Source organism: Xiphophorus couchianus, chromosome 19, assembly GCF_001444195.1.
Source record: "Xiphophorus couchianus chromosome 19, X_couchianus-1.0, whole genome shotgun sequence".
Lineage (NCBI taxonomy): Eukaryota > Metazoa > Chordata > Actinopteri > Cyprinodontiformes > Poeciliidae > Xiphophorus > Xiphophorus couchianus.
Window position 1 is genome coordinate 6724397 of NC_040246.1, and position 27261 is coordinate 6751657.

Sequence of the window (27261 nt, forward strand, 5' to 3'; positions counted from 1 at the left end):
TAATGGAAATGTATAGAAATATGTTTGAAATATTATGACAACGTGCTCAACCACTTTTGCATGTTTTAGACTTATACAACGAAGTTATGTTTGAATGTTGTGGCGGTCGAGACAATTCAACAAAGACCTGTGTAACACATTTCGATCAACATGACAAAAGCAATTGAAAACGTAGGAAAAAGCAGAGAAGCACTTGCAACCTGTTAAAAGGAATAAGAAAATGCTTTTAGGTTGTGCACAAGTGACACAAGGATTTGAAGATTGAACAAGTTTGAATTTGCATCAAAGCCACTGAGCAAAACAGAAACACCTGCTGATCGTCATCGCTCAAACGTTTGCATTAACATGATTCTCAAGACACATTTTGGTTGTGCATATTTTTGTTTTATTCTTGCATTCCTACTAAGGTTACAACCAAACTCCTTGCTGACATTGTCTTTTGTCGTCTACTTACAATCAGAGTTGTTTTTTTAAATTCATAAGATCATTTTACACTTCCCCACGGTGCCTTGCTCTTTCTATTCATGAATATCATGAAAAAAACAACATAAATTAAGTGTTTTACATGTGCAGCACATACAGGAAGATGGCTAAGAAGAAACTCAAATATTTGTTTTCGAGATCTTGTTCATACAAAGTTTGTAATGACTTTGTGTTTAATTACAATATCATTTGATAAAACACATTCAGAGATACAGATGCATAATTCAAAATTAAGTTTCTCATAAATTATTACAATCTTAGGATGATTTATTTTTGTTGCATCTACATTTGTAGAAAAAAAAATGGCAGCTCATTTAGAGAAACTTGATAAAAAAAAATGTGATGCTTCTCTGCATTTGGTGGCAGCATTTTGTTTTATAGGCAAAAATGACCTGTCTTTGTGATTCTTCATGCTTTGGTATTTAGAAACTCATAATGTCACATGCATATTTGTGCAAAATAAAGGCAAAATAGCCACATAAAGCACAGTAAACCACATCTCACAATAACATCCATGGATTTACAGACTAGGTGTAAGGATTTTCAGATGAGAAGAACTTAAAAATAATGGATGTGCAAAAGGTAAAATGAAATGCAGCACATTATTATGGGTAGGAGTGAATATCCACCCACACACACACACACACACCCCCCAACACGCAATAACTGCTGGGTCATTTCTTCAAATACTGGACTTATGTTGTTGAGGGTTGGACAAAAGTTGGATATTTTACACTAAACATCGGGCCGAACACAGAGGTGCGTAATTCTTAACAGGCAGTCATTTCCACGTCCACCATGACATGATCAAACTTCACCAAACCTCTAATACGGATTGAAATATGAAATGGTAAGATGGTAAAAAAAAAAAAAGTTGTACAATTATGTTAGTGTCAGTCTATAATAATCTTAGTTGATGCTGGAGAACATGTTTGTTGAGTCTTAGCCTTTTATTTGCTAGCTAGACAACACAGAACAGTGTTAGCACAAGCTAATGCTAGTTATGCTCAACGTTCGAATTGGTAATGACGTCAGTATAAACTATGTTTTATAGTATTATGCTCTGAGTGTTAAATTTGTAATATAATTTAACTGTCGTCACACATCTCATCAGACTTTTGGGATTTTGTTGTTGCTTTCGTCCAATATACTGCGATGCAGAATTTAATAGAAAATTTGAAAATTCATTTAATCCAGGACAATACTGGAATATTTTCTTTGTGAATTTTCCATATTCTATTCCTCCCACCATTCACAAGCATTCGCTTTAGGTTAATTTGCTAATTCATGGTCCTCCAAATCACCCAAAACCCATAAAGGATCCATTTTGGCCAATATTTGATCTAAGATTGTTAAAATAACCCAAAATAAAATGGTCTTTACACAGCTGGTTTTAGATTACAAGTTTTCTCCTGATGAAGCTGGTATGTTGCAAGTGTATGTTTGCAAATACAAGTAATGCTAATGTAATAGTATGCTGGTGCCTTTACATTTTGAATAATTTTGTCTGAAAGGAATTGTTCAATAATTGAGAGCATGTAACCATGTTACAACTACTTCACAAGAAAAAGCATGTTAGTCCAATTTAGGGGCAACAGTGAACACCGTTTTAATTTTCCTGAGCAGTTGTTCCAAATTATATGGTTTATGTAAAGTTTGACAAAATAATAATATGTATGAATGGCTAACCAGAGACCTGCCTAATAAGTAAAAATATTATGAATAGCATTTTCCATTTGATCACAATCGTTCTTTCAGTTCTATTTCCAGAATTACTTTCACCACATCTGCTCTTATTTACAGCCTACAAAGCTCCTAGTATCACCATTACACATGTGTGATTCAGCACTGTGCAAAATATATGTTCTAAAACATAATGCATGATTATTTCCTATTTACAATTACAATTTATCAGTTATATAATTTTTGGTGATGATGGGAATTTTTACTGGAATACAATTGTCGGACAATTCTCAATTTTACAATTGTGGCAACGCTGCTTAATCAGTAAAATCATCTAACCCCTGGGATTAAGATATTAATACTGGCTGGTGTGTGAACCCAAAGGGTCCGAAACGTGTTTTTCAGAGTCTGGTTCCTTCTAAATGCGATCTCAGTAAAAAGGCAGCAGTGACAAAACACTTTTAAAAGCAGCTACAACACAGCATCTTACATCTGCTTACAGCGCTCACAACAAACACCTGGACACAAACTATACATCTGAACTCCTTGAAGATTAAATGCTTGTTTTCAACATACAATGCAAACTGTTAGGACCCTTTTGAAAGTATCTGAGTTTGATGGATTCGTTTTTTTTGGTGGATTCAGATGCTGCAAACTGTAAAGCAGGTTTCCATATTGTAATCTACAGCAACAGCTTTCATGAGACTGTCTGTGTGCGCAGAGCGACATGCATCATTTGCAGTAGGTTTAGTCTCCTCTCCTGTTTTGAACAGGGTCATTGGTCAAAATAAGCCTTTTTTTCAGTTTTCGGCCGCAATAAGAAGCCCATAAAGTGGATATTTACCACTTACATGCAAAGGGGGTGGGGCATATTCCCATTACATTTGTTTCTATTTCTACCAATCCCCCAGTTCTCACGTTTTTAATCTTACATTGGAATTTCCATCCATCAGCTGTCTCGTATTCTGCATCTCAGAATTCGATCTTGCAGGCAGGAAAAGTCTCTTCCTGCATGGCGACAGTGCTGTTTGAGCCCAACACAGTGATGTTCAGCTCCCGCTGCCTGTCCAGGGTTTGGTGGTACCACTCCTGCATCGACACCGACTCAAAGGTGGGGATCACCGTCACCTAGGCAAAAAGAGACGGATAACTTCTCCCTAGTGGCTTCTCTGACTAAGAGAAAGTCATGTTAATTTTTAAAGTTGTTTTTACCTGCATGATTTCTGGCCAGGATCCCTTGCCATCCAGCAGAGCATCCAGAGTTTGTCTCATTAGTTCCTCTCGCTCCGGACTGTTTCCGCTGATGATGTAGCAGGAGGAGCGGATGCACCTGAAGAAGTCCACAGTGACTGTGGGAGAGGAGGCTCCAGATGGTATATAAGTCAAATCCACATAAATACTGACTTCACCAGCAGAGGGAGCCTTAGAGTCTGACAGGAGGGAGAAGAAAAAACAGAAGAAGGTCAGAATGTTTTTCCTATCCGTTAGCTTGGTCACGTTGTGGTGTAAAAGAGGCGTCCCATTCAGAGTGACATACTAGGAGCTGGTGATGATTTTGCTGGTGCCGAGCGAGTGCTGGAGGAAAGTGTTCGAGCGCTGGAGAGATTCCCTTTGGTGGCTCCACTTTGGCTCCCTGTTTTGGTTTTCCCTGAGCCTGGTTTTTGGGGGGCATCGATAATCTGGCAACAAAAAGGTTATCGATGAAGTTATCTGCCTAAGAGAAACCAACTTTGGTTATGGATATTCCTGATGTTTCCAGGAAATTGTGTCAAAGTGATGTAAATTTCAAAAGTTTAACACCCTGCTGATGAAGACAGAAAACTTGGTCAAAGATCATATGGAGTGTTTTGCAAAAATATTCAAACCCCTGGAAGATTTTGACATTTTGTCACATCCAAGCCACAAATCCTCAGCAAGCTTACTTTGCCTATTTAAGAGATCAACATGAAGTAGTGCATAATCCGGAAATCAAGGGAAAACGATACATGATTTACATTTGGCACAGATTTTTCAGCTCCTTTACTATGATTCCCCTAAATAAAACACAATGCAAGCAGGTCAGAAAATAAAGTCCACTTGGGTGTAATTTAATCTCAGTTTAAGAATGCCAAGTAGTGGCTTTTATTGAAAGAAAGGCACTGTGTGAAGGAAAACCAATGCTGTATGAAGGACAGCGTCCTGCGATGGGGATCCTTTCTGCAGGGACAGGGAAACTGGTCAGAGTTGATGAAGGTAAATACAGGCGATTCTCAGAAGAAAACCCTTTAGAACCTGTGCAGTAATTGACACTGGTATTGGGGCTCACCTTCCAGAAGAATAAGAATCAGTCAAATGTTAGAATAACCCTGTCGAATTTCATTTCTAAATCCAATTGGGAATCTGTTGCAAGACTTGGAACTTGATGTCAAAAATAAAAATTTCTAAGAGCGCTAATCTGGTGGATGTAAATGGTCCTACAAAGTGTTGACTCAGATAGGCTGAATACATATGAATATCATGCTTTTCTCAGTTATACCATTCATTGTTTGCCCTCTACATTTTGTTGTTCTACCATAAATAATCTCAATGAAATACACTGACATTTGTGGTAGTAATGTGACAAAAAACAATCTTAGCAGTATGAATATTTTTATGAGACAATCATAAAATATCTAAAACTAGGAGACTCGTGAAGATATTCAACTTTGTCCAATAAATTTTCTACTTTGCTAATGTGACACACTCACCCCTGGAAACTTCTTTCCCTGGGTTGCAGTGTTTTTTGCTCTCTTCCTGTGAGCTTCAGAGTCAGACTGGGGAACTGGCATGGAGGTGTCAGGATGGGGAGGCAGCGGTGGACTGTCTCTGAGAGGGGCTGGCAGAGGGTCTGGGGGCAAAGTCTGACTCATGTCGTGATTACAGGGGGAGTTGGACGGGTCACTACATGAATCATCAGAGTCCGAATCCAAAACTCCATCTGCTGTGGTGGACGGGCAGTCCTCTGTGCAGACAGGGGCATTTGACTCACTGGGTGACCTGTCCTTTGGGTTGTTATTGTTGTTGCCATGGTGATTTGGGCCGCTGACTTCTTTGCAGGCTTCACTGGTGCCTGAGCTTAAGTCGGGGGGTTTGAAATGCTTGAACTCACAAGGAGAAACCAAACAAAGGTCCACGTCATGAGCCGATGCCTCAAAAGGGAGAGTGTTCGGTGCAGCGGGTCGCCCCATCTCTGAACTCTGACCCATAGATCTGGGAGGCTTCTTCATTGGCAAAGACATTCCCACATAATACCCTCCATTAGAGTGGGAGAGATAAACACCATCATCTCCTTCTCTCTGGCTTCCAGTGCTCGGTCCCTGCTCAAAGGACATTGACAAAGATTCATCTACTTCTGTCGACTGAGGCGAGCTCACCTCCGCTGGTAATGAGTGCGTGGTGGTTGTGGCTACAGACGGCGAGGGATCCGAAGAACTCTCTTTACATGTGCCCAAAGAAAGAAAACTTAGATGCTTCTCTTTGCGGTTTTCAGTAGCACTTTTGGTCTTGCAAACCTCCTCTTCGCTTTGGCCAGATGACCCATTTGCCTCGTAAGCATCAGCTGAATGGAGGGCCTGAAGTCGGTTCAGCGTGGCTCTGTTGCACCACACGTCGTCTGGGGACAGGCAGTAGGGAGTGTGGCCCGCACTGTTGGGACGTGAGTCAGGGGACACTGGCTCAACTGTCTCCTCTTCGGGACTGTTGGGGGCCTGGTTTTCCGGAGAGGAGCGCGAGGGAGGGGAGTGCTTCAAAGCCCCGTCCAGCAGTGTGTACTCGGTTGGGGTTGTGTCCTGCTGGACTGTGTGATCATTTTTGTAAGATTTGTTCAAAGGAGATGGGAATCCTACAACCTTTGCAGGTTTACTAGATTCTATCGACTCATCTGGATGGTTTCGTTGGCTGTCTGCTGCTGCTTTCCCACTCCTCCCATGGATATTTTGCACTAAACTGTCACCACCCTTTACTTTTGTTATTTCCAAACCACCTGCTGCTTCCTGTATAAATCTTTCACCAGCCTTTTTGCATGCACCTTCACAATAGGCTGCAGTTTCCAATTGGGCTACTTCCAGTTCGCTTTCCTCCTTCAGCTTGACAAAATCAGCCGTCATATCCTCCGGGGTGGACATCTTGGAGCCGCGCTGCTTCTCCTCAGCTTCAGTCTCCTTCTTGTGATCTCGAGCATCAGTACCAGGGCAATCTGGCTCTTGGATTTTTGACAAAGACCCTCGTTTTTGTTCTGTTACGTTATTATTTGCATGAACTTTCTTGTCATTGTTTGCTTCATTTGCTGATGACTTTTGAGATTTCTTTTCTCCTGTTTTGTCATTTCTTGCGTCCTTTTTTGGTTTCGTTTTATTGTCCTTCTTGGTTTTCGATGGGACTCCTTCTCTTTTTATCTGCTCAGTCCTTTTAACACTGTTCTCCTCTTTGTTGCCAGTTTTCTCCTCTTTTTTTCCATCCTTCCCTAACCCTTTCTTTAAAGTATTCTTCTCTGATAGTGATGATTTACGTTTTATGCCCCCCTCCTTGATTTTAGCTTTATCGGTATCTTTAGTTCCACATAACGTCTTTATCTTTTCTTTCACTAATGAATCCTTTCCTTCTTCTCTAGCTCCTCGTTCTTTCCCTTGCTTGGCTGTTCCCTCTTTCCCTATTGACCGGCCACTGTCCAAGCTCTCCGTCCTCTTGGCCTTCCTGTCCTCCCCCTGTCTTTCGAGGTCTCCGGTAGTTACTGTTGGCTTCTGAAGAAAGTCCAATCCTTTGAGCTTCTCCAGCCCCTGCAGCAGTTTTACCTGTGGAGTTGCGCCAGGGAATAGCACTCTGACCACCTTCTCTTGAGGACATGCTGGATGCCACACAAGCAGGGCAGAGACTGAGACCAACGCAGTGAGACTCTGTGACAGTGACGAGACTCCGTCAGGCCAGTTCTGTATGAACGTCTCATATTCCTGGCTGCTCTTGCCTGGTGTGAGGATGTACAAATCCAGCTGTCCCACTCCCATCTTTTGAAACAAGGTGAGCGGCTTCACGGGGACTCCTTGTGGCCGAAACAACGGTTGTGGCCTGATGTCTAACTTCTTCAAGAGCTGTAAAGTTATGGCGGCCTGCTGTGTACTCTTCAACACATTGTCTGCAACTTAAAGGAAAAGATTGACAACTCGTGTTACTTTGCTTTCTGTTGTTAAGAAAGATTCTGTAGTTTGCTTATTTACACAACTCACAAGAATGTTGTTCCGCCTGCAACCTGCTGGGGGCGTTGAAGAAAACAACTCCTAGCTCTGGAGAGATAAGCCTCTTTGACAAGTCATCTGTGCAAACAGAAATTAAAACATTAAAATATGGATTATGCAACACAGCATGTACAGTTCAAGTCATACGTTGACATACTATTATTATAAATGTTTTATTCATTTTTAGCATTTGGTAATCCCTTCGGGGGGGGAGGTTTCTAGGGGTAAAGGATGATGCTTCAAACAACATGAATGCACTTTACAGACACCAATTAGGTGCCCTAGTTAAAAATGATTGCGTATTTAATCCGAATGTATACATACATGCCTCAGAAACTACGTACTTTTGGTGGCTATCATTAATATCTTGGCTAATTCTGGCTGGATCTTTGTCCAGTGTTCATTTGGTTAGTTTTTAAGCCACAGATCCCATTTCTACTAATATTCAGAATAATTTTCAGCAGGACTGAAGTTGGTTCCAGTCAAGAAGCTTAATACTTGTTTTTATATATATCCAAAAACCACTTTTGCTGTTTTTTAAAAAAATTATTATCTTTTTTTTTTTTTATTGCTGTCCTGTTGGAACACTCAGTTGTCTTCATTTCAAACACATGACCCAAATTGTCCAAAAATGTTTAGAAATATTCAAGGAAACATTAAAGTATCCTATAATAGCCTGTAAGATGCTAGAGGAGTAGCACAAAAAGTGCTAAGGAACATTTTATGTAACATTAGTAGTGATCTGTGTACATATGTGAGCTTTAATATATACTTAGGAAATTGTGTGAACTATAAAAAATGCACAATATATTCAAACTTGTGCACTTAATTCTTGTTTTTAAGACAAAAACAAACCTCTGTGCAGCTCTGTACTTTAGGCTTGAAAACGGAAAGGCTCTCGTACCTTTAACATCATGGCTCAGCTCCTTCTCAGCCACCTTCCTTTCTAGGAAGGAGATGGCACCGGGGAGGTTCTCTGTGCCCACGTGGGTCAACAGAACCGCATCGACTCTGTCCAGGTGGCGGACCAGCTTCCAGAAACAGGCCTGAGAGTCCGAGCCTCCGTCCACCAGCACGGTGAACCCGTTAACCGCGAAGAAAGCGCAGTCGCCGCGCCCGGCGGGGAACACGTAGCAGCAGGGGCGGGACAGCTTGAGGAACCCCACGGTGGTGGGAGGTGGCAGGAGGTCAAAGGCGGATGCGGGGCAGATGGTGCCAGAGATGAGTGATGTGAATTCCCCCAGAGACTCCATGGCTGGCAGCACCTCCTCGGGGTTGATTCGCAGCGCCAGGGGACCTTGCAGGGGTGGATTTTCCAGGAGGATCTTTCTCCAGTGTCCGATGTTGGGACAGCTGAGGGTCAAATTGATCTTGGGGCAGGAGGTGGAGCTCTCCTGATCTGGGAACTGAAGAAAGACTGCTCTTTAGTGTAAATGTAATGTTTCTTTTTTTTTAAAAAACTAAAATCAAACAAATCACAACAAGAGCTGCCCAAATTTGATCAGTTTCTTGCAATGAAATGCCTTTCTTGAGTTCACACCAATCTAAAATGCTTATTTTTGGAATGTGGACAATCAGCATCTTGGGGAGCTTAAATCATGAGCTTTGTATTAGAAAAAACTATTAGAAATATACAAACCTTCACCCATGCTTTACGTCAAAAAATATTGTAAGTAAATAGAGCTTTGTTCTTTAAATGCTGATATATTTAGCCAATAAAGAAAATTTAATAATCAAAGTATTCATGTCATGCAAAGAATGTCAGGAAAATTAACAAGATACAAATATTTGGTTTGTTTTCTCCCTTGCTATGTTTAATTTCTGATCCTCCTTTTTTTTTAAAAAAAAAAAAAAGCACAGTTTGGCAGGCAAACTTTTGTAAATTACATATTAAGTCCCCTAAGTGAAACATTTAGAAAAAATCCGGAGGCATCGTGACGCTGCACCTGCTCTGTTATTAATCGTCTGAGGTGGTCAGGAGACAAGTGTCCTCTGTGAAACAGCAGCTCTCCGCTTTCCTCCACACTCAGGCCAGCCAAGATCAGCAGCTTATGAGCAGAGTCTCTGGACAGCAGGGCGAACACCTGACAGGGAAACAGAGAGGGAAAATATCTGGTGTTTTTGCCAGGTCACTCATCAGAAATAAAGCGAGGAGAAAATGTCAAAAGAGTGCATGTATAAGAGATCAATACGTCTTTAGCAGAATGTTTATCATATATTCATATATATGTAAAATTGATTGAGTTTTTCCGCAACAAACACTCCAGGTCAGTTTAGTGTGAAACAAAGGTTAAATATCTAGAGGGTTTGTTTCCGTTCTAAAGACCTTGGGAACCGAATCCACATGCTCGTTTCAAAACGCATCAGTCAGAAATGGATACACGTCTTTCACTGGTTATCATTCATAATGTAAAGACAGCAGTCCTGCTCTGTTTCAGACCAAATCCTGAGCTTTCAATCGACATAGTACTCTTTTTTTTTTTTACCTCTGAATGAGCCAGTTCCTGAGATGGACTGATCAGCACTTGTGTGTCCAACACTTTGGTACAGTGGCGAAGACACTTCTGCCCTGGAGAGGCACAGAGAGAGAGAGAGAAAGAGAGAGAGAGAACGCACGCAAACAGAGAAGGACACAGAGAGAGAAACACGAGAGTCAGAGCACTGGGAAACACGCCGATAGATCTGAGCAGGGAGCCGGAAAAAGAAAAAGTCAAAAAGAAAGTGAAGTGTGATAATCAGACGGGCGATTGAAACAGAACAAGAGGAAGGAAGAGGACGAGAACAGCTGAGTCAGATGGCTGTCTGAGGACGGCGTGCCAGCAGTGGAAATCCAGTCTGAAGGGAACTGGCTCAGCCTCTGAAGTCTGAGTTTGGCACGAAAATCCTGGCTTTATTAGAAACATGTCCCTTTTTTGATCTTGTGCCACAGTGATGTTTTATGGCGCTGTCTGGATAAGCAGACATGTGCAGGAGATTTGAGTCGTCGGTGTTTTGTTTCTAAGCAGTCAGACTTCCTGTGATTATTTAAAGTGTTCTTGATCTGTAGATATTCTTTCTTTAGATTCTTTACAAGTCTTCACTCATTTCCGGTCCAGAAGACGTCTGTTTCCATTTCAGAGGGAAGTCATTCTTGTTTTCACTGCACTGTTCTGTACAATTTTAATAGGTCATAAATCATTGCTATAAATCAGGAGACAAGCCAAAGTTGCATTTACGTAAAGTAAAAACAACTTTACAAACAATAATTTATATATATATATATATATATATATATATATATATATATATATATATATATATATATATATATTTAGTTATGCAAAAAAAATCCTCACAAATAAAATTCTATTTTAGGTCGTAAACCTTAAAATTTGGCACAGAGCAGATGAAATACACAAGGAAGATGCCATTTTTGGACTTTTCCTGTCTCCATTGGACATCCTTTCCACATGTCCTCTAAATCTGCTGAAAATTGTTTCTTTTCTTTTTTTTTTAGGGGGTGGGGGGATCAGCTACTTCTCTTTTTTAAAAGTTAGTCTCCCTACTTTCTTTTCAGAATGCACTGCAGACCAGGCAGACAGTGTGTGTTTCTTTACTAACTTCTCCATGGAAAATAACATCATACCTGCGACTCTCTGGTTTATTTTGCAGTTTTTCCATAATTTTACTAATAAAAGGAAATAGTTTATGTTCTGTAACAACATGCCTAAGCATACATTTTAAATGGTCTTTGCAATTCTCTTGCATGTAAGCATGACTCCGGCTCATTTCTGGAGTGAAAACAAAGCTAAAGAAGCATTTCCACCAGCCTTTATTCCAGAGCAACAAAGCCGCTGGATTCAGCTACATATTTACAGTAAACGCATAAGAGCCTTATTGATCCTCTCATCCAACGTTTGGCAAGAAAGCCAGTGAACGCATTCCCAACAATGCAGTCCCTGCACTTTCCGTTTGCTGCATTTCTCCCGAAGATGGGCGCATCTCTGAAAAACAAAAGTCTACCTCCACTGCAAGCAATCAGCTGTTCATGACTGCGCATGTTAAAAAGCAAGGCGTTTGCACAACCAGTTGCAGGTTCCTATTGTTTTCCATCCTGAGGTTACGCCCACGTCTAACAATTGGTAAAGCTGCTTCTCACTTTCCTTCCTTCCTTCCTTCCTGAAGTGGCTGAGCTGGTGCCCGACCAACACTTTGAGTGCATTTGGAGAACCTGGGCATGAAGGACCTGATTTGGTTTTCAAGAAAAGCTTCTTACCTGCACCTTTAAAAGACGCAGTGTGATGGGAGAGGAACTCTTGCAGAAAGAGATCCAGGTTGCAGGATTTTAGGTCCACGTCCCATGACCGAATACCTGAAGGCATGCAAAAAATAACTTGACACATACTAAAAACATTTTTTTTTTCTTAAAGTCTCTAATTTCTAGTAAAAATACCAGCAGCTGTGGTTGCCACAATTTTACTGTGTAAATACAGTAAATTCTGTATTTATATTGTAAATTAGTGACGTCTTTTTGTTTGTTTGGGTTTTTTGTTTTTTTTTACAGTGCAACTGGTACATCCTTTTAAGGACTAAAATGGTCACAAAAGATAATGAGATTATTGTGGGAAAGATTCATTTTAAAATTTATTTTAATAAAATACAAAAAAACCTAAAATATCAACTTACAACTCCACTCTAATGAAGAGTAAATTGTCAGATTCCAAAACTCTCACCGATAAATTTGTGCTTCTCATAAAAAAAATGTTTATAGGATTACACATTTATGAATACATTTAAAGTGTAATGCATTTTGTGAAAATAATTGGCAAGTAAAAAAACAAAATAAAATCTAATTACATTAAAGATATAATTTACTGTTGAGGTCCTTTACTATCTTTTCAAGTTGATAGCTTAGAGAAAGCTGCTTTCATCAAGCATTGATGAAATGTTAATTGGCCCAGTTAAAGTCCAAAGTGGCTCTCAGTCATCATTTATTTCCAGCTCTAGCACGTTTTTCATCCAGATGCTTCTGTAAACGAGCATTAAACGGGACGCAGCGCTGTAATCTGCTGTATTCACAGACGATGCTGAGCATAAACACGCAAACGGTAAATGAAACGTCGAAACGTCGATCACTGCTACATTTCCCCTAAAGCTCGTCCTTACATAACGGCGAAAAGAGACGAACCCATCGCTCCTGACTGCTTTTAATTAAAAGCCACCCGGAGGGGAGAGGAGGATGCTGATGGTGGCGGACCGCCAGATGACGCATCCTCGGTCCTCAGGGTGGATAAAATTACAGAAACCCTGCAAAGAGGTCCCGCTATCATCCCTAGTGAAGACTCACGGAACTAGATTTTGTGTATTTCTTGTATTTAAAAAAAAATAGAAAAATGTAGAAGAAAGGGGAGGGAGGAAAAAAAACGCATTGAGCTTCGATGACATAAATATCTGCACCCACCTCGCTCGATCTCCTGCCGGATGTGCTCCGTCTGTCTGTGGCGGGCCGTCCGTCCGATGACAGCCAGCAGGGAGTATTTGTGGGGGCAGAAATCCAGGGTTGCGGTCTTCGGCTCCTCCTGGACCTCCCTCTCCAACACCCGGCCGGACGCCATGTTGGGTGTGATGTCATTGAGGAAAGCAGACAGCACAGCGCCTGTTATGACAGGGAGCTGACGGCTGCTGTGCTGGAATGCTACTGTGGATGCTTAATAAATCAATGGCATTTTTTTGTTTTTCCACATTTGGACCAACGAAATTTTAGCACCGCGTTATGTATCTTCTATAGCAAGTGCTTGGGAGACGTGCAGCACATTGACTGATATTCGTTTTAAGACAAGACACAAGGTGCTTGTGCCCCTGTTTATAACACTGCACGTCCATAACATTATATCATTTATTGTGCCATATGTGCAAAATAAACACGTCTCCTTGATTTTTGAAAGTTAGTTTATTGTTCTTGACTCTTACAAATATATTTAGAAACTGATTGTAAGCTTTATGTTCCACAATGAAGGACTAAATTAGGAGAAAATAGCGTCAGAAAGTTTTTTTTTTTCACACATTCAAACATATATAACTGTTTGTTGTTTTGTTTTGTTTTTTACATGAAAATCAAAATGGGCATATGAAAAGAAACAGTGCCCTGACGTCCTATCACATCTTACATTCATCACTTCACCAGTACAATTGCGGCCCTTTCATACCCTAACTTTACAGATTTACTGTTTCTGCACAATTTGTCCTTATCAATTTACTCATAGTCTATTTATGTGAACATTTAATTTTAATTGTAGTGAATATACGCACCAACTGGTGTGATCAAGGGTCATAATCTCCAGAACTAGCCCAAGGAATAAGTGGATTTAACGGATTAGGCCAGCAGGGGGGCCCCAAAGAGCTCTTTACTTTTTATAAATAACATAGATATCAAAATATCGCATTTGTTTAATAGTACATTAAACATTAATTGGTGAATTGGTATTAAACCATAAGAGTTATTGGAGTCCCAGACAATTTATTCTCTGCTGTTCAAATTCCACTAAGGTCAGCTGGCACAAACTAAAAGGAAAGAGGGTAAAAGTTAAAGATCTGAATTATCTGTAGATTTTGAACAATTTGTGACTGCCGTAGATATTTTCACAGTGCACTGAATGCTAGCTGCAAAGAAAAGCAAACCTTTGAGTAACAGTCGCAGTACACCGGTACAACATGGCTGAAATAGAAGGTGGAAGGAACAAAAATGACTACGTATGAAAAAGAAAATGGCAAAAGGGAAAATTGACCCGAAGTCATCTGTCGCCTCTGCCTTTCTGTCTCTTCTTTACAAGCATTTGAGGACGTAGAAGTTACAGGCAGTCCCCCGTGGACAGCTGCACAGGGTCCCGATGCGTGCGCCTTTACGCACGGCGCACGGCTCCCCTGCGTCACACTGCACAGATAAAACAAGCAAGTTACTTGCAGATGTGTATAGACTGTGAGTGACACGTTGAGTTTGTGTTTGAAACTAAAAGCATGGAGTCAAATTAGAGATGGGTTGTAGTTTTCCAAAAACCGAAGAAGAAAAAAGTGACCTAACCTAACAGTACAGTCACAACTCATTTTACATTCACTTTATGTCAAACTATGGAAACTTTGGCTTGTGTGACACTTCAAAAAGAAAGCAAGGAAATGAAACAAAGTGAAATAAAATGAAATCTGTTGTTTAGGTTGTTGTTTGTGCTCTGCTTGCTTACTGAGGGTAACCAGCCAAGCTTCTTCTCCAGGGGCATTTCTTTGTTTCTCAGCTTTTCTAGAACTTCTTGCAAAGCATCAATCTGGAAGGGAAAACATAATATTTTTTTTAAAAACTAAGGAAGCTCCAGCTTGGCATTTAAAATGTCGATGAATGCTAGAAATCTCTTACCAGGTCTTTCTCCTGCTGGGTTTTCAGGGTGAAGTCTACGGAGCGTGTCTCCAGCGAGGACTCCTCGGCTCGGGACGTCCGCAGGTAGGCGCAGCAGGTGGCCGTGAGGAGGAAGAGGAGGGTCCGGACGCTGACCATGGTGCTGAAATACAAACCAGAGGAGTATTTCTCAGAGGAGAGTGGAGAGATATATTTGTGAAGAATGTCCCACCAACCTTTTTATATATGCTTCCCGGGGAATGGTGACATCAGCCAGCCTCTGAAATATTAATCTAAACTTTGGCTTGTGTGACACTGATCTGCAACTTTTTTATCTTTGGAAAGGATTTAACCAGCTGAAATGTATTTGTCCTTGAAATTCACAAATTCAAATTGTGTGTATTTTTCTCATCTTTGTGGATTTCTCAGCAAATATGCTTTTAATTTCAGATTAAACAAAAGTCAATAAAGAGAAATACTCTTTCCAAAATTCCCAATATTTCATTAGGACATTAGTGGCTTTAAACCAACTATCTGACTCACTCATGAGTCACGTTGATGTGCCAAAGACTTGAGGCTCTTGTGAATGTGTCAACTCATCCATCATAGCATCACAAAGAACAATTGTTCGACTAATTCTGAAAGTGTCAACTCTAAATTAAGTCTCTGAACAGTTTGGATCTATCAGAGATGAATTCTTCATGAGCGCAGACCCTTCTTCATCTATAATTCAACACTGTTCCTGCCTGTCCATCTTCTGATGTTTTCACTTTTCAATGCAGCCTTAATCAGACCTCAAGTTAACCTGCTCTGACACCAATCTCTAATCGAGATTTCATTTCCTCCTTCACGGATGACCTTCACCCCACCACCCCACGCTCCTTCAAAGGAAATGGACGTGGGCAAATGTGAGGTAGACGGACCTATGTTTGCTCATTCAAGCCATGTCAAAGACCTTTTACTCTCATTACACCTGACAGGCCAGCAAACGGAACATAACTTCCTTCACTGGCTCATGAAAAAGATTTATTAGAGCGTAAATCCTCTAATGTTCTTGTCTGTCTGTCTATCGTGTAGGAGAAAATTGTTGTAGGCGGCCACTCACACCAGCAGGGGGCAGCAGCATATCCTGAAAGTCGGAAGCAAGCGACACAACCGGAAGTTTATAATCCAGCAGTTTAGCTTTGTGAGCTAATCCTTTTCGGCATCCTTTGGTTTTCTTTTTGCGTTGCATTACAACCAAAAGCAACAATGTCCGAAAGAAAAGTCTTGAATGTAAGTCATCAAAAGAGAACATTTTCTTTTAACTTCAAGGATATTATCTACAACTTGGAAGAATCACAAAGGGTTAACGTTAGCAGTGATGCTAAGTGCTGTGTTTGAAACTAACGCTTTTTAAGTTATTTTGTTATCATTAATATGTATAAGTTGAGGTTTTAAATCACATAACTGTTAGTTATTGGTCTGTTATTGCGTGCATTCAATGGTAAACTTTGCTCTAATATTCTACTTTTCTCAGAAATACTACCCTCCGGACTTCGATCCTGCCAAAATCCCCAAACTTAAACTCCCGAAAGATCGTCAGTATGTGGTCAGATTGATGGCTCCGTTCAATATGAGGTATGTTTGTTTATTCTAATAGCTAAATTGGGGGGAAATAAGCTTATTTGCTCTGTTTGCCCCCTCTAAAACGTCGCAGCATCATTTCAGATATGCTAAGGATGACTGTGCAGATGATATTTCTATTATTCCTATGCTGTTTTAAAAGAGCATTATTGATTTAAAGGGGAGTTGTGCTTGAATTATTCTTCATTTGTTAATCATAGGAACTCAAAGGAAACACAAGTTATCACCTTCATTTTGTACCAAGAAGTCACAAAGAGACCCATTACTTTGAAGAAACGTTCAGGGATCCCAGGAAAAACCAGAAAGCACCTGGTTTGTAATCGAGTTTGGTATCAAGAATTGCAGCAAGGAAGCAACTTACCTCTCCTAAGAACCATGAAAGATAAACCGATGTTCTGTAGTAAGTAGGATAGAACCCAAAACCTTGGCACTTACTGGGGGAAATGAAAAGAGCTTCATCTGATAAGTCCTCTTCACAGTGTTGAATATTAACTGTAGCTACTTTCTGTTTTGTAGATATAATTGTGCTTTATGTCAGTTGCTTTGTGGTAAGCTGTCTATTGAATAAGACAAGATCCTTATTACCTGAGTAAATAAACTACTAGCTACGATAAATAAATTGAGATCTTCAGTGAGAAATGTTTTCTAAAAGCTAATATCTCTTTTGATACACAGGTGTAAAACATGTGGTGAGTACATCTACAAGGGAAAGAAATTCAACGCTCGTAAAGAGACCGTTCAGAACGAACTATACATGGGACTCCCGATCTTCCGATTCTACATCAAATGCACTCGGTGTCTTGCTGAGATCACATTTAAGGTGAGGTGTAGATATCAGATCATTGTCACAAACTCCTGCTGGCTTTTTTTTTTTCATTTAAAGTCTTGCAATATGAATCAATTAACTTAATATGATATTACAGACTGACCCAGAGAATACGGACTACGCCATGGAGCATGGCGCAACACGTAACTTCCAGGCTGAGAAACTCATTGAGGAAGAGGAGAAGAGGATCCAGCAGGAGAGGGAAGATGAGGAATTGAACAACCCCATGAAGGTCTTTTGTTTAATCCACCGTGTTTGTTGCTCTTACTAGAGTTAACACAAAGAATGAAGAAGTGATTGTGTCTTGATCTGTCGCCAGGTGTTAGAAAATCGCACAAAGGATTCCAAGTTGGAGATGGAAGTTCTGGAGAACCTCCAGGAACTGAAGGAGCTGAACCAGAGGCAGGCTCTGGTCGACTTCGAGGGAATGATCGATAAATATAGAGAGCTGGAAAAGAGAGAGAGGGAGCGGGAAAAAGAGGAGGATGAGCGCGAAACGAAGTGAGTGACGAAGGACCAAACGGAGCAAAAAAAAGGCATCAAACAAAACCAGTCTGTAAAGTTAAAAATTGTATTTATTTTTTTTCCAGAGAGATGTTGGAGCGTGTGCTTGTGAAAAGACTGAGAGACTCTGACTCCGATTCAGACAGAGAGGAGGAGAGCAGCAGCCAGTCAAAGACGTCCTGTGCAGACAAACCAACAGATATCCTCACCACTGACAAAACTGATGTGCAGGTTTGTGGAAACCCTGTTGCAGAAAATTGTTTGAAGAAAATCGCATTATTTGGGTTCTTCTTTTTTTTAGCTAATGCTTAATATTTCAGTATCACAATTTGAATTTAAGAATTTCCTTGTGGGTGATTGTTTTGGACACATAAATAATGTACATAGTTCTTTAGTACCCAATTTATATTTTTCCATAAAGTCAGTCAAATACTTAAAAATGTGTAAGAACTCTCACACTGCACAATGTGTTAGATAATGACAGCCTATTGTCACTAACTTTGACAGTTTTCTGCTTTTTCAAATATTAATAACCCTTAAACAAACATCATGTTGCAAGAAGGAAGTAAGAGTTGGTGGCATGCTGTGTTTTCACAGGGAGCTTCATCTGGTGGAGTAAAGAGGGCCAAGGTGGAGAACTGGGAGAAGAGTGTTGGAACCCTGAGAGGTCGGGGGGCGTTAAGCTCCCTGGTGGTGCGAAAGAAACCAACGGCGATGGATAAAAGACCCACTGCAGAGGAAGCAACTGTTTCTCCTGTATCAAAAGCAGGTAACGCAACCACATTACAAACAGGTGAGGACAGATTGCCTGCTTTAGTCAAACGTGTGTATTGAAATTTTTGTTTGTTTTTGCAGATTCAAAGACATCAACGGGTGACTCGACGGATGCTCCTAAATCCAGCGTTTCGTCATCTCTCAGCCTGCTGGGGGCGTATTCAGACAGCGACAGCAATGACAGCGAGTGACAACACATGTAGAGAGGAAGACGTGTGAAAGTTCAGCTCAGAAACTAAATCATATGCAAGTTATATTGTCATCCACCCTCGTAAAAATCATAAAAATATGATTTTATTATTATTATTTTTTGTTAAAATAAACTTATGGTGATTGTGTAACATTTTTGAACAAAGTGTTCCATTAAAATATTTTATTCAAACTTTAAAAGACTGATTTGACTGCAGTGGTCATTGTAAGTAAGATGTAGTGATGAATTAGAATGAAATCTTTGTAATATTATGTAGATATAAATATTTAAACTGTTCTTGTGTGTTTTATTGCAAAAACATTAACAATTAAATTTGAATAATTAAGTTTGACCTCCATCATTAATACCTGCTTTGTCATTAGGTAACACGGTCACTCAAACAGGAATTAAGAAAGCAATATTTACAGTCTGTATTTCATAAAGATGCAGCCATTATTTAAAAAATACACTTGTTCCAGTGTTTCTAGAAGCTTGATGAACTCCTGGTCTCATTCTGTGTTATTAAAATGAAATCCAGTGTAATTATATTTATTTAATCAATCAAATGGACCATTTTTTTTTTTACATAAAGTTCCTCAGCAAGGCATAAAAGATTAAAACATTACTTGAGATGAACATTTCGTTTGCACTTGTCCATCTTGGAGGTGAAGGAATATTATAAAAACATCCAGAAAAGCCACCTGGAGTTTTTCTTCAATATTGGCTTTTGCTCTAATTACACCAAAAATAAAAATCACAAAATGACGTTCAGCAGACAACAGAAGATAACAGAGGATTGAGGCCACTGGAAAAAAAAAAGTCGGAATTCTAATTTAAAGGGGCCGAACATAAAACTTAAAACCCAAAGTCTAAAATCGTTTTTGTTTTTGATCAAATATGGCACCACAATGGAGGGTTGAAAGACGTTTGGTATAATCTATTCCACATCTTACAGACCTATTTAAAACTAAAGAGATACCATTCTTAAATTTAGCTCCTTTATATGTGAGAAAATGGTCGCTCAGATATAAATCTGTTTCTTTAAATTTACGGCACTAAAAATACCCCAACATTTCCCCTCCGTGCCCTCGACGGCAGACAGCCTCGCCAGCCAATGTTGTCCACCGGTCCAGCCTGCTCCACGCTCCGGAAGGCTCCAGCTAACACCAGCCGACTATAAACCGGTTTTTCTTCCAGAATGTCTTATTTTTTTGGAGAGACAAAATTGATGAAAATTGCCTGATGATAACCGGCGGTCCAAAGAAAGAGAGTGAGTTGTTTTTTTATTTTAGCTTAAGCTAACTTAGCTTGTCCGTGTTTACTGAGGGATGCTCGTCAGCTGCGCCGTTCATTTATTTAACAACTTATATTTCAGAGGTAAAATATATATATTTTTTTCTGCTTTTTATTCTGACAATAATAGTCGGGGAGCAAATTGTTAGCTCGAAACCTAAACGCTTTCTAGCTCTGTAGCTGAGTTAGCTGGCTAATGTTATTCAAGTTATTGAAAACAGCTATTTGATTAAGCTTGACGGGAAAGCAATGAAGACTAAGAGGTTAGATTTTTATTATTGACCGATTGAGTTTTTGTTTTTTTTTTCATTAAAAGTGTATAAAATTACTACGGTTGCTGTAGTAACTACTAACATGGTAGTAGCATCTTGCTATAATTATCAATGTATTGCAAAAGGTTGCACCACACACACTTATGTGATGTGATTTATATTTTATCCACCTGCAGATGCTAAAATAAATACTCTTTTAAAAACAACCTGCATATTTACTACCATGTATTCAGATCTCGGTTATAGCAGCAGGAGCAGTTTAGGCTTTATTGCTCCAGACTTTTCTCTTTTTCTGCTCGACTCCTAAAGCTTTTTAAGGAAGACCGTCGACTTCAGCTCCAGATATGAACCCCTCATCTCCAAAACATCCAGAAAGCGTCACTGTCAGATCCCCAAATGCTTCTCTGTTTATCTTAAAAGATAAATTTGTTAATTTGTTTTGCTGTCCTTGGGGAAGAATATCATCCTAACAGCATAACGCTGCCAGCGCCATGTTTCAGGGTGAGATTTTGTTTGAACCTGACCCTGCTTTACTGGATTTCAGTTATGCAATGCAAAGTAAATTACCGAACTGTCACATTGTCGACTTTTTCATCAAACTACGGTGGTCTGTTATTTAATCTTTGGATGATTAAACCAGCTTCAGGAGAAAGAGAGAACTTTACCAGCAACTATGAGCCACTGTCCAAGTATTTCATAGTTATGACATCCTGTATTACTCCACTGTTTTCCTCAGATCCATGGCAAAGTGGCTAAAGGACTACCTAAACCTTGGCAGCAGGCGTGATCCTCCTCAGCCACCGAGGCCAGATTACACTGAGAGTGAGATATTGAGGGCCTACAGAGCTCAGAAGGAGCTGGACTTTGAGGACCCCTACCAACACTTGGAGAAGGAGCATCAGAATGGGGGCTTTAGCTCTTGCACCACAACAGTGAGCCTCCCCTCCTTCCCTGCGTTTGGCTCTGTGCTGTCTGACGCTGTGGAGGTACGATACCGAAGCCTTGACGCTCGGCTCAAACTAATCCTTTCTGAACACATCACATCTTAAATTGTTGCTTTCGATCACGCATCCTGAGGTTTTATTTATTTGCGTTCACAGTTGTTTTTTTTTTCTCTCTCTGTCAGCAATCTGTTTGGTTATTTAGTTTCTTTGAATTATTTTCATTCACATTCAGGTGAAAGTTGTGTCTCCAAAACACAGACTAATTAAAGTGGACTCTCAGGAGTTTGGCCGCTGTAAAATTCCTCTCAGTCCAGTCACTGTTCACGAAGAACCTGTAAGCATTATATTTTTAATGTTTTGTATATATTATTTTCTGTACATTTTCTTCCTCACAGACCTTTATTTTGATTTGCACTCATTTCAACGTTTCCTATGTAACAGCTCTCGTCGTCTTTCTTAACTCAAGTCTTCCCTTTATGTTTATACGTGCTATGTTTTTTTTTTTTTTGGACTGGCTCCCCGTAAAGGTGGTTCCTTCCGCCCCGGCAGCATCAGATGGTGAAACGGATTACTCTGATCCCTTTGATGCGCATCCAAACCCGAGAGGCCGACCAAACTGGGAGCTCAAATCTGAACCAACAGACTGCTGCAGCTACATGGAGCCATTCGAAGCCCAGCGGATCATTGCAGGTTTAGTGATGAGACTTGCATGGGCTGAAATAATGCGTAAAGGGCAAACAATAGCATGTTGTGCTCTTGCCACATTAGACCTTTTTGAAGGATTTTGATCCTTCTTAAGTTTGGTTGTCGTAAGATTTTCCGAAAACCTACTGAACGTTTGTAAAGAAAGCTAGTTTTAGGTTTTATACCGTCAGGGATTCAAGCTAGCTACAGAGACGTTTTTGCTACGTGATGAACTTCAAGGGGTTTTATCGTATCTGTCTGTTTACTGTTTAGATCTGCAACACACCGCGGTGACGAGCAGGACCCCGAGCGGAGACAGTGGCCAGTTATACGATAACCCTTATGAGGAAAAGAGCCACCACCAGCATCGAGCTGCTCCACCAGCGCAGCAGCAGATGCAGAAAAGCGACGCTGGAGCGGCCCTGATAGACAGCAGGGAGAGCCGGCTGCCTCAGGATGACGAGAGGCCGGCTGATGAGTACGACCAGCCGTGGGAGTGGAAGAAAGACAACATCTCTAAAGCTCTAGCAGGTAAACCCGGGCGATCCCAGGATGGGAAATCTATTCAGTAAGGAGGATAACACGGTTTGCTTTCTGCCTGGCTGCAGTTCAGTTCGAAGGAGCAGAAAGGGAGCGCTCCCGAGCTCAGCCGGAACACACTAGGTTTACCAAGACTGGCTCTGCATCGTCCGCGAGCGATGCGACAACTCTGCGACTTGTTGGCGACACTCCTCTTCTGCTGGGTGAGAGGGTGGATCCGTTTCTGCCTCTGGAGAAGCAAGTGTAAGAGGAAATCTGCATTTCTGCTAATGACGGTGACGGTGTTTGTTGTGAAAATCAGTGATTTTGTTACTATGAGCAATGTGAATTTCTGTTTTCACATAGCAGACCTAAATGACTGTATACTATGAAGGAGGATTAAGGCAAAAGGAAAGGAAAATCATTTGATTAGAATCTCATAATTTGACTTTAATCTCAGACTTTTATCAGCCATGTAAAAACAATCACTTATATCCAACTTATGCAGTGTCTTAAAGGTCTGCCTTTGGGTATGTCTTTATTAAGAAAAAAAAAAGTTACAAGTCGTGTGTATTTTTCCTTGTGGTTTCCTGCAGGTGGTATCATGGAGCTCTGAGTCGCTCCGAGGCAGAGTCTCTGTTGACTCTGTGTAAAGAGAGTTCCTACCTGGTTCGGAAAAGCCAGACCTGCCAGAACGACTTCTCTTTATCACTCAGGTAGACATTTGGCCCTAATTTCTAGCCCAGTTTGCAATTTACGTCTCACATTTGTCCAGTTTCAGTCATTCTCTACTCATAATTTTAATCCAAGCACAGAAACACACATTATCATAATGTTTTATAACTATTGTGACATTGTTTTGTTGTTGGAAGCTGCCGACGGGGAATTTCTTCATCGTACTATTAAGGTTGCTGCTTGTAAGATCATGTTTAATTTAAATCTTCAGGCAACTTTTACTCTTCTGTACATTTTTGCTTCACCTGCTCTTCTACTAATTAAGCATTATGTAAAAAGTTTCAAAAGTTTGTAAATATCACGTCCATCTAGTATTGTTTTTTTAACAAATGTCCTCAGCATGCCACATAATAAAAAGGTAACCAAAAACTAAATGTAAACATTTCAAGTATGTATTTTCTACTTAAACTGCACATATTGCCAAGCAGAAGTGTAAAGCAGGGTCATAAATCAAACTGCATGTGCAGACTTGGGTAGAGAACACAAAAACAAAAATACTGGATGGAGAGCCAACACAAACTCAACACTCGACGCACACTAATTTACAAAATGCTTGGGTGGTGATTTAGGTTGTATCAAGCTAATGTATTTTCTAAAGTTTTCATCAACACTCCCTCGCCAAAATAACCCTGAATGATGGAGCTGCTTTTTCTATCCTGGATTATGTAAAATATCTGAACTGTGCCAGGCTCGGAGAAATGCTTTGAGGGGACAACTTTTGAATTTTTGATTGTCGAGAAGATTTCTGGTGCTTTTCATATCTAGCCTCTTCAGAGGCAGCTTTGGGCTCCCTGTTAGCAATATAAACAAAAGCTGCTAACAAGTTGTCACACCTGTGGCTAACGTGTCATTCCTTTACACAAAGCAGCTTTGGTTCTGGAAGACTGCTGTTTTTGTACAAAGAAGAAATCCGTTTTATGTTTACAGGCGCTTTTTTTTTTCTTTTGTGATCAGAGTTGTGAACCTTGGAATGGACTCTTTTTATGTTTTGCATCATTTTAGTGTGAGATGAGAGGTTTCTAAGAAAAGAGAACATGTTGGGGGTGCTGTGGTGGCACAGGGGCAAAGCACAACCCATGTATTGAGGCTTTAGTCCTCGTGCCGGTGGTCGCAGGTTCGATTCCTGGCCTGGCGACATTTGCCGCATGTCTTCCCCCTCTCTCATAACCCTTTTTACTGTCAAACTACTTTCATATAAAGGTCACTAGAGCCAACACAAAATAAAAATAAAAAAAAAGAGAACCTGTTGCCTATTTTATGTTTCCGTTCCCATATACATTTTTCTCTGAAGGTCTTCATATAGATTCTCTGTCAGTCAACATGAGTCATGTAGACTCTCTGTCAGCCAGCTGTTGTGAAATAATTCACCCTCAGGCTTGGAGCTGCTCCTAATCTTATCTAAGTACCGTGAGAAGGTATAGTTATTTAGTAGGATTACATTTACATGAAATGTTATAGATAAATGTGTAGGTTGCATTACTTTTAGTCCACATTTATGGACTAAAATATAAATGTGATTTAAATCAAGCGATTTAAATGATTTGAAATCAAATATGTTCACTTTTTAGACTGGACCATAAAACTTCAAATTGGACATTTAGGACGTAGTACTCTAATGACCTTCAGGTCTTAAAAGTCAAAGTGCGAAGAGGAAAGCTGCCTACATTGTGCACTGCATAGTATAGTGGTGGTTCCGTTTTGTTTTGGGGGTTTTTACAAAGACACCAGCGCTTATTCAAAATGAAAGCACTTCATTTTTTTAACCATTCAGAAATCTGACGTTAGGAGGGTTTTACAGATTTTTGGCATTTTTTTCTGGGATCATAAATCCGTACTTGCAGTCATTTATTAAAATAGAACATGGATTCTGATGAGGCTCATTTGTCAGATGAAAAGTACTTTTTGAAAATAGCATTTAGGTACTGCCGTAATTTTCATTAGGCTAGCATTTCTGTGTTAAAATTTTTTATTTTATTGGTATGATGAAATATTTTAGCCCTCCAAGGTCATGCCTGCTCTGGAGCTGGCATGATGTGACGCATTTTAAAGGCTACTGTAACAAAAATGGCAGCATGCTGACTGTTCATTTCCACTCAGTTGGACAGTATGGACTTCAAACTTTATACAAGTAGTGTTTTTATATTGGTTTTGTTTTATATTTACTGCCAAATAAGACCAGATTTATTGTCAATCATTTTCTCCATACTTTTGTGCACATTTTTCTCATTTGCTGCTCATTCACTGAACGTTTTGTGACCAGGAAGTGCTTGAATGCAATATGACAGCCATTTTTCTGATTTCCTCAAATGTACCACATTTCTACAAACAACCAATGAAAAAGTTTTTGTTGGTATGCTGGAGGGGAGAGAGCGTGAGAGACGTGGTGAGAGAGGCTCTGGAGAGAACTTTGGAGACGGGAAGAGAACGGAGCACAGTGACGTTTTGGATTTTACTAGGAGTGTTTTGGATGCGTTTCTCTTTTTTTTAGACTATAAGTGTGCTAGTTAGAGTTTGTGAGTGTATGTGCAGACCCAAGGGTTAACTTTAAATGTCAGCTTCTCATTGGCCGTAAGCAGAAAACCATCACAATTGACAGAAACAAAGGCGTGAACGCATCGGTCTGTGTGGAATTAATCACCCGTGTTGTTTTGTCTTCCTGTCAGGAGTTGTAAGGGCTTCATGCACATGAAGTTCACCCAGTCCGCAGACGGCTGCTACGTTCTCGGTGAAAACAGTCCTCCTTTCTGCACCATCCCCGAGGTCATCCACTACTACACCACACACAAACTGCCCATCAGAGGAGCCGAGCACATGTCCCTGCTGTACCCCGTCATTGTGCAGACCCTCTGACGCTGACGCACACGCTCCTGTTCCGCCTGGTGCTACTGAAAGCAATGTCTACTCAACATTTACAGATTACGTCTTCACAGTTCTCTACTGCAACCCTCCAAACGCTGCCCTGAAGAAGTTGCTTGGTGCCATGTTTTCAATGTGTTGGAATGAAATCTTTGTTTTAATATCAAGAATGGCGTTTTAAAGAGCTTCATGCAGTCAAAGGATACTTTAGTTTGTGCCGATAAACCATAACATTTGTTGTTTTTCTCCCATTACTCTCATGTGGTTTTCACTAGATAGCCAGGTTATAAAAACCACAGTCAAAATGTTTCTACAGCAACAACCAACACTATTATTGCCCTTGAAATATCTGTTATAAATAACCCAAACACTACATCAGTATCAGTCAGCCTTTGGTTCCTTGGACTCTGGTTTTCAGAGGCTTGTGAATGTCCTGCAATGTTGCAGCCATGCACCCTGCAGTGTTCTTGTTTTGTCATGTTGCTGTGTCAGGTAAACATGACTCGTTAACTTGACAACAAACTCCTGCAATACTAGTTTAGAGAGTATTTACTACAGTGTTATATTATGGCTTTGTGGTCCTGATTATCAAAGAAACTTTGGTAGGTTATTTACTGTGCTATTTTATACAACTCTAAATGTAAGCTAAAAATAAAGGTGTTCTGTTTTCCACTTTGTGCTGTTTTTTTTGTTTTCAATAGCAAATATGTGTTATTTAACTTTCAAAAACCTGGTGCGTGTTGTAATGGCTGCAAATTAAATGTTAATTGAGGGAAATCATAAGTCAAGGTTTGTTCAAGGTGTTGTGCAGTGTTAGCTTTCCACCACAGAGTCCCAATTACAGGCCAGAGAGTTCAGCCTTGGTCTCACCCAACCAGAACACCTTCTCCCACATGTTTGTTTTTGCCTTAATGTCTTGGAGCAATCTCAACTTCTTGTGGCTTTCTTTCTAAAATTTATTTTATTTTTATTTCCACTCTTTCGCTAAGGTCAGATTTGTGGCATTCCCTGTTTATTAGTTATCCTAAGATATTTTCCCAACTGAGTTGTGAAGTTTCGACCACTTTCAGAGTTATTATGGACCTTTTGTCTGCTGCTGTGAATAATACTCGTCCAAATCTTTTAATTGTATTTTATCTTATTGGGTTCTGCCATATCAATGCAAGCAGGCACCTATTATTCTCCTCCTCAACGTTCGGAAATTAATGCGAGCCCGAACTGTAGCCCAGAATATCAGAACCTGCGGCTCGAAATCCCGATGTG

At 40.2% G+C, this 27261-nt stretch overlaps 4 protein-coding genes across 5 annotated transcripts; 2 read left to right on the plus strand and 2 right to left on the minus strand.

The window, feature by feature from the left end:
- Positions 1 to 362: 362 nt before the first annotated feature.
- LOC114134214 (microtubule-associated protein 1S-like) lies at positions 363 to 13079 on the minus strand. Its single transcript, XM_028000634.1, has 10 exons — positions 12853 to 13079; positions 11668 to 11763; positions 9899 to 9981; positions 9359 to 9496; positions 8317 to 8818; positions 7404 to 7490; positions 4893 to 7318; positions 3704 to 3845; positions 3379 to 3596; positions 363 to 3294 (listed from the first exon to the last, which is right to left on the minus strand). Exons 1-10 carry the CDS (start codon positions 13004 to 13006, stop codon positions 3139 to 3141), a joined length of 4002 nt encoding a protein of 1333 aa, XP_027856435.1. The 5' UTR covers positions 13007 to 13079; the 3' UTR covers positions 363 to 3138.
- A 243-nt stretch (positions 13080 to 13322) lies between these two features.
- On the minus strand, positions 13323 to 15003 carry LOC114134216 (cocaine- and amphetamine-regulated transcript protein-like). Its single transcript, XM_028000637.1, has 3 exons — positions 14797 to 15003; positions 14627 to 14707; positions 13323 to 14322 (listed from the first exon to the last, which is right to left on the minus strand). Exons 1-3 carry the CDS (start codon positions 14932 to 14934, stop codon positions 14215 to 14217), a joined length of 327 nt encoding a protein of 108 aa, XP_027856438.1. The 5' UTR covers positions 14935 to 15003; the 3' UTR covers positions 13323 to 14214.
- Positions 15004 to 15893: 890 nt separating this feature from the next.
- yju2 (YJU2 splicing factor homolog) lies at positions 15894 to 18992 on the plus strand. Its single transcript, XM_028001706.1, has 8 exons — positions 15894 to 16050; positions 16295 to 16395; positions 17077 to 17221; positions 17325 to 17459; positions 17547 to 17728; positions 17818 to 17962; positions 18329 to 18500; positions 18587 to 18992. Exons 1-8 carry the CDS (start codon positions 16027 to 16029, stop codon positions 18694 to 18696), a joined length of 1014 nt encoding a protein of 337 aa, XP_027857507.1. The 5' UTR covers positions 15894 to 16026; the 3' UTR covers positions 18697 to 18992.
- A 622-nt stretch (positions 18993 to 19614) lies between these two features.
- Positions 19615 to 26670, plus strand: shda (Src homology 2 domain containing transforming protein D, a). Of its 2 annotated transcripts, XM_028001273.1 has the most exons (8): positions 19615 to 19965; positions 20997 to 21246; positions 21437 to 21538; positions 21732 to 21894; positions 22162 to 22419; positions 22497 to 22671; positions 23004 to 23123; positions 25806 to 26670. In XM_028001273.1, exons 2-8 carry the CDS (start codon positions 21001 to 21003, stop codon positions 25990 to 25992), a joined length of 1251 nt encoding a protein of 416 aa, XP_027857074.1. In that variant the 5' UTR covers positions 19615 to 19965; positions 20997 to 21000; the 3' UTR covers positions 25993 to 26670. The 2 variants fall into 2 exon arrangements, with proteins under 2 accessions (XP_027857074.1, XP_027857075.1); XM_028001274.1 differs by lacking the exon at positions 21437 to 21538.
- The last annotated feature ends 591 nt before the right edge of the window (positions 26671 to 27261 follow it).

Bases quoted from the DNA above. Each gene is read 5' to 3' on its own strand.
- yju2 (XM_028001706.1), top strand. From the start codon at position 16,027: ATGTCCGAAAGAAAAGTCTTGAAT. The intron at 16,396-17,076 runs GTATGTTTGTTT...TTTGATACACAG, and splicing joins ATGGCTCCGTTCAATATGAG to GTGTAAAACATGTGGTGAGT. The intron at 17,729-17,817 runs GTGAGTGACGAA...TTTTTTTTCCAG, and splicing joins GAGGATGAGCGCGAAACGAA to AGAGATGTTGGAGCGTGTGC.
- LOC114134214 (XM_028000634.1), bottom strand. From the start codon at position 13,006: ATGGCGTCCGGCCGGGTGTTGGAGAGGGAGGTCCAGGAGGAGCCGAAG. The intron at 8,819-9,358 runs GTGCAGCGTCAC...GTCTTTCTTCAG, and splicing joins GACGATTAATAACAGAGCAG to TTCCCAGATCAGGAGAGCTC. The intron at 3,846-4,892 runs GTGAGTGTGTCA...TTTTGTTGCCAG, and splicing joins AGGGAAAGAAGTTTCCAGGG to ATTATCGATGCCCCCCAAAA.
- LOC114134216 (XM_028000637.1), bottom strand. From the start codon at position 14,934: ATGGTCAGCGTCCGGACCCTCCTCTTCCTCCTCACGGCCACCTGCTGC. The intron at 14,708-14,796 runs GTAAGAGATTTC...TTTCCCTTCCAG, and splicing joins CCCAGCAGGAGAAAGACCTG to ATTGATGCTTTGCAAGAAGT. The intron at 14,323-14,626 runs GTAAGCAAGCAG...TTATCTGTGCAG, and splicing joins AGCTTGGCTGGTTACCCTCA to TGTGACGCAGGGGAGCCGTG.
- shda (XM_028001273.1), top strand. From the start codon at position 21,001: ATGGCAAAGTGGCTAAAGGACTACCTAAACCTTGGCAGCAGGCGTGAT. The intron at 21,247-21,436 runs GTACGATACCGA...ATTCACATTCAG, and splicing joins TGCTGTCTGACGCTGTGGAG to GTGAAAGTTGTGTCTCCAAA. The intron at 22,420-22,496 runs GTAAACCCGGGC...GCCTGGCTGCAG, and splicing joins CATCTCTAAAGCTCTAGCAG to TTCAGTTCGAAGGAGCAGAA.